Source organism: Odontomachus brunneus, unplaced genomic scaffold (genome assembly GCF_010583005.1).
Source record: "Odontomachus brunneus isolate Ranch 3 - 2012 unplaced genomic scaffold, Obru_v1 Obru_scaffold_062, whole genome shotgun sequence".
In the NCBI taxonomy this organism is placed as follows: Eukaryota; Metazoa; Arthropoda; class Insecta; order Hymenoptera; family Formicidae; genus Odontomachus; species Odontomachus brunneus.
The window spans coordinates 1,861,928-1,868,156 of NW_022639512.1; the positions used below are offsets into that span (position 1 = coordinate 1,861,928).

Genomic DNA, 6,229 nt, shown 5'->3' on the forward strand with positions numbered 1-6,229 from the left:
ATATATATATATATATATATATATATATATATATATATATATATATATATATATATATATATGTATGTATAATACATATCATATACATATGTGATATATGTTTTTATATCAGTTATATAAGCATCTAAAGAGAATGCGCTTTAAAATCTTATTCAGTCATCCTTATATATGATTTTGATAAGAAAATAGTTCTCAATGAATTGGAAAGTTTAGACGACTCGTTAATGAACACACATACTGGCATTTCACCACACACCGTTCGGAATTTTATGTACAAATGTTTAAAAAGAATACCAATATTATTCGAGCTTCTGAGAGATATTAAAATGTCACCAGTGTCGTCAATATAAGATAGACATGACACTCCAAAAGAAAAAGGAAAAAGCGAGCACGTATTATACTATTAACGAATCTGATTATTGCACTATATATATATGCTTATTATAGTCTCTTTCCTATACGTGTGTGATATATAGAATCATTACTATATAATATTAAAATTTAATATCTTAAATTAAATAGTATATAATAATTAAATTTAATACTATATAATATTAAAATTTAATATCAGTTACTATACCTATATGTACATATGTATATACTCGTATCAAATATTTCTAAAGATTTCGATACTGTGAGAAAAACTATATCGAATGCGTTATAAACGACTCTATCCTATTAGAATACATTCTCGTAACGAAAGTAAGCTTATTTAATAATCTATCGCGTTGGCATACTTGACATGTTAGACATGCTTGCATTTTAAAGATATTGGAAAATAAAAACATTCAATTGTATCATACATGTAGTCTTTTGTGTTCTAAAAATTATTCATACTTCCTTCAATGAGTCGCTGTTTTTTTAGTAGATGGTCCAATCAAGTATACCTTATTGATGAAAATTACTGGAGCATTGATTCTTTGTTAGAAACTTCTACACATAGTTTTAATTCCTGGGTGCTCTTCATGCACTGGATTCAAATCGACAAAACCTAACTTGCCATAGAACTCATGGGATTCCTTATCCGTAGAGGACATTGCTGTGTGTACTCCAAAGGATCCTGTAATATATACCGCTATTATTCACACATTATAAACACAAATCATGATATAAAATACAAAGCATGATTATACATTATTGATTATATATTATATACTATGACTCTCTTAAAATGTTAATTTCTATGTTAAGTTATGCTTTAGAAAAATTTAGAAAAATTTAGTATGTCACACTAATCATTTAATTTACCATTTGCTCTTAAAGCCGCGAGGACACAAGTTATTAAACGTTTACAAATTGATTGATCCGTGATACTTGGCAACACGGCGCACATAATTTTCGATGGATGTTGCCTGCACAATTGTTCCGACACGTCCGGGATAAACGAGTGGAAATACTGTATGGCATCCTGCAAATTGAATTTAAACAATTGTCAGTGTAGAGATAACGGTGTAAGATACAAATTCGCATAAAATTGTGAAAAATAAAGAAATTCAGGTTTGTCTTGTGAGCTATGAGATATTTTTCGCATCAGTGTTTTTATAAAAAAATTATAAGGCTAATAACTGCCTACCTGAACGTTCTGCGGCAATTCGCTAACGCTATTATCTAATGGATACTTCATTCGCAATTCAGGGATCCAGGAAACGGCTATCTTCTGGTTGTACGACTTTATATTCAGCGTAGCTACTGTGTAACCTATTATACCATTTTCATCTTCAACAACCATACATAATTCCGGGCTCAGTGTTAAAAAACCTCCAACAAGTCTGTGTGATAAATAAGTGTACTTGATTAAAACGATTTATTCAGAAAAGCCACAAATCACATATATCGATATATGAATATATATTCATAATTCATATATAATATATGAATATTTTTACCTGTCAGCCACAGCTGATGAGGATGAACAATTATTAATTTGGTTGCATACTGTATAAACTGCTTCTTCATCGCTCGGTAAATACGGGCGAATTGTATATATTTTACTACTGGGCACTTCTGGTGCTTTATAAACAAACAAGTCATTACCACTATCCACTGGAATTAACCGCTAAAAACACAAAAGTGACATTCTTCAATATATCTTACTATAATAATATACTAAGTGTAAAACAAGATAAACAAGTGACACATACCTGTAAATCAGCTGTAAGCCCACCGCGGAAAACCCACGGTTCCTGTTCTCCACTCATAAATGTTTCTTTCCAACCGTTTGAGAACCCTGTGCCAAGACGCAGGACCATTTTTAATAAATCATGAAACGCTTGTCAAATTCGCGCGCGCGTTATCCATATGTAATTTGATTTCAATTGGCCTCCACTGCTCTGGGCATCAATTTTGCTTAAATCTTTTTAACATGCAAAGATACAATACGATTGGAGATGTTTCTTTCTTTCTCGTTTATGTGTCGAAATGCCTTTCCGCTTCATGTAATAAGAGTACGAGAGAAAGAACGATCCATCCAATCGGATAACTAAGGTGCACCAATTTTACAGATTTGAAACAAAGACTGGTGAAGGTAAATTTTCGTGGGAATATTTGACAATACATGATATATAGTCAGAGACTGTAATATCAAATTTCAAGAAACTCGATTCTAATTGTCCAAAAATATTTTGTCTTATTAAATATAAATTAATAATAAATAGGAGAAAGGAAGTAAATATTATATATATGCTGCACCAAAGCTCGCGCAATACTAAACTCTTGAAACATTGGATTGGGGAATAGGAGAAGTGGAATATAGTCCAGTTTGCCAATATGCGTCTGAAATAAAATTTTTATCACGCCTGAAAAGAATATAGTTTCTGAAACTAAGTAAAATAAATTAGTGCAGGCAAGTTGGCAAAAGGAGGATATTATTGATCATTTATGATAAAAGAAAAGAGCAAATATTCTGACTTACATACATATATATCGTTCTTAGTTTTTAACACACAGTGTTAATAGTGGGAAATCAAAGAGAAATCGAAAAAGTAATTATCTTTTTTGTTATCCCAAATGATCCGGAGTTTGCAAATGGGAGACGTTCAAGAGTTTATAATTTCTTGTTTGCTATACTGTGCCAATTCTACGTAATTCTTCGATGGACATATTTCACAGAAATTAACGTATTAGTTTAATTCGATTGATTTCCGAATGTGAATGTACAAAATCTGGTAGCTTTTTACGATCGAATATCACGTAGCTATACTGACATAAACAGTACAAACGTGAAAAATTAATAGAATGGAATATTTATGATGAAACAAATGCTGGGAACTATCACAATACATGTAATATATTGCAAAAGAAAATTGTACAGCATGTCATGTAAAGTTTTTTTTTACCATTTATACGCGTAAAATAACGAAATTGAAAATATGGGCACAATTTTGAAGATATGTGGGAAATACGTCCATCATATAAGAGAACGTAAAAATAAATGTGCTTTGTACACATTGATTTTTCTTTTTGTTTCTGAGCTATTGCAACGCTGCTTCTACGCGCGCATCTCTCGCTTGCGTTAAACGAGATAATATTCTTTTGCAAAGTCCCAAACAAAGATTCAGAAATGCATCAACTATCACTGCAATGTTTGAAACTTTGTTATTTCGCGCGCTTGCTGCTGATTTTACTCAAGGACTGTTGAATCGCATACATGTGTAGCTGCCCTGGGTAAAGGTTGTCATCGTCGACGGGAATCTGCCAAACGCTATCAACAAGACAAAAAAACACAGAAATACGAGTTAGTTAATGAGTCAGAGCTATATCGATCCTGCTATTTTACATATTCTAGCAGGAGGATGTTCATCAGGAGTCTTATGTCATGCAAATTTTGATTACAAATAACTCGGCATGACATTTCAAGATGAACTGTAAAGTTCTCGTAAAGCAGAAGTCGATTTTTAATTTACAGATACAATATTACGTAAAATTAATATTCCGCAAAATCGCGCCAAAACTCATATACGAAACACACTCCTGCTCCGTGTTATCTGTAAAGAAAGTCGATTGATACGTTAATAGCTGGTATAAGTTACTTTAAATCCGGTATTTGTACACCTCCGTAAAGATGCTGTTGGATACTATCTCATAAAATTATCACATCTCCTTCGCCATAGTATGGGAAAGCCACATCAATTTGTTTTATATTTTCAGTTGGATGTATGCCGTTAGATTTAAAAGCGTAACGTTCTGAGTACACACACAAACTATTCGAGCACATGAAATACACTAATTGTGTAACAACGTAAATTCTGTTGAAAATAAAATAATAGAAAAATGTTGTGGCTTACCTATATAATAATTGTAAAAATAATAAACCAGCGGCCGATAGTCAGAATCTTTCATTGTATGAAATTACAAAAGCGTTAAAGTCGAAAGATAATTAGAAATTTGACCAAACGTCAATATCCGACCAAACGTCAAATATTGTGCGTACGAATTGTTATACGCATAATGCGTATCGTACGATGAGTTTTCTTCTATATTTTTTCCTGAAAATTATTTCGTGTAGATACGATTACGCGTGTTAATTTTCGTGCAATTCTGACTTACGACTAAGTTTGCCCTACGCGCGCAATGCGATGCATTTATTTCTAATGCGCAGAAATAAATACATGTTATGAAGTAATGGATATGCAGATTGTGGCATATCGCATTTCCGAATATTACTGATAGGCGTTATTGATAGAAATACACATGATTCATGAAAACTACATTATACAGCATTATAAACGCGATAAATTAAGGCTCCTGGCCCTCCGTATTGTCTATCTCTTTTTTATGACGTCAGAAGCGAGAAAATGCGTTAAAAATTCTTGCGAAATACGTTAAAATAAAAATATATATCCATAAAGTAACACTTGCAATCGATTAAACAAATTTGTAAGATATTCCGTGCAGTCCCCTTTTGCTCTAATAATCAATAATTTGTCGTAAATTAACGTGACAATTCATCTTTTTAACCTATTTCTATTCAGATTAATTTACAATTATTGATTGTTAGAGCAAAAGGAGAGTGCACGGAATATCTTACAAATTTGTTTAATCGATTGCAAGTGTTACTTTATGGATATATATTTTTATTTCAATATATTTCGCAAGAATTTTTAGCATGCATTTTTTCGCTTCTAATGTCATTAAAAAGAGATAGACAATGTGAGGGGCCAGGAGCCTTAATAGAAAAAATTCACTGACATTCGCTTCATTAAGGTTTCTAAATCATCTTTTCTTTATGCAGAGGATGCATAATACGTGTATAAAAATTTGTAAAATGTCAAAATACTTTTTCAAACACTACTGTATTACTGTTTAGGTAAAAAGATGCGTGTAAAATTTCTTCTTACTTTTGCGACATAATGTAGAATACATTATAAAAGATACAGAAGATCATGTAAAGTCATTTGCCGAGTAATCAGTAATTTACGGATCTTAGAGGATAGATGGATATACAAACATTTCGCTGCACATTATGTCGATTTACAAGGAAATATAACGCATTCGTTTATCATGCTACTTTAATAACGTAGCAGCATTATATACCGAGTACGTAAATTATATTAATTGTTTTATAAATATTAAGTTAATCTGAAATTCTTAATGACGTAACATCCAGGTTTTAACGCCAAATTATCGTGTAAGACTAATATTTTGTGAACATATAGTCCTACTTCGACAACAAACACAAACAACACAATATTGCAAACATTTCAGGCTTCAAGTCAAATCATTAAAAAAAATAAAAACTTTCCTTGTAAAAAGATAAAGTTATATAACAGAAAATAAGATAACATTCACTTACCAATACTCAAGATACTTTTGTTCTGAAATGTAAGTATAGGTAAATAAATTATAATATTTTTGTGAGAAGTTGACAACAGCACTTGTCTGAACAATGGACATAATCTCAAGTTGGCTGATGTGTGGTATTGAGAAGAGTAATTTTTTTAAAGATGAGCAAACTGGTTGTATGTAAGTTTGTTATTGCAGTGCAACTAATGTTGCAACATAACAGATTCGAAATTAATAATATAATCGACAAGTTTGTATATTATTGTATGTACCAGCATACTAGCATTTCAAATTGACTTTCTTTAATGTAAAATGAAAATAATAGCCAAATTACGTACGTCTACTAAATCTTATCTTGATTCATATGTATATTCATATTACTGATATCTGACAAAATTCGATATATATATATATATATATATATATATATATATATATATATATATAT

The 6,229-nt window shown here is 31.2% G+C and overlaps 1 protein-coding gene across 3 annotated transcripts in view; it reads right to left on the minus strand.

The window, feature by feature from the left end:
• Positions 1–6: 6 nt before the first annotated feature.
• Positions 7–6,229, minus strand: part of LOC116846210 (protein O-GlcNAcase) — a 10,293-nt gene continuing 4,070 nt past the window's right edge. For 2 of the 3 annotated variants that reach the window (XM_032819754.1, XM_032819753.1), the window contains exons 8-13: positions 3,647–3,700; positions 2,142–2,227; positions 1,887–2,056; positions 1,574–1,769; positions 1,249–1,408; positions 7–1,060 (exon numbers count right to left, since the gene is read on the minus strand). In XM_032819754.1, coding sequence (XP_032675645.1) covers positions 924–1,060; positions 1,249–1,408; positions 1,574–1,769; positions 1,887–2,056; positions 2,142–2,227; positions 3,647–3,700 — 803 coding nt within the window. In that variant the 3' untranslated portion in view covers positions 7–923. The remainder of the gene's footprint in view (positions 1,061–1,248; positions 1,409–1,573; positions 1,770–1,886; positions 2,057–2,141; positions 2,228–3,646; positions 3,701–6,229) is intronic. The other variant, XM_032819755.1, reaches the window with a different exon arrangement.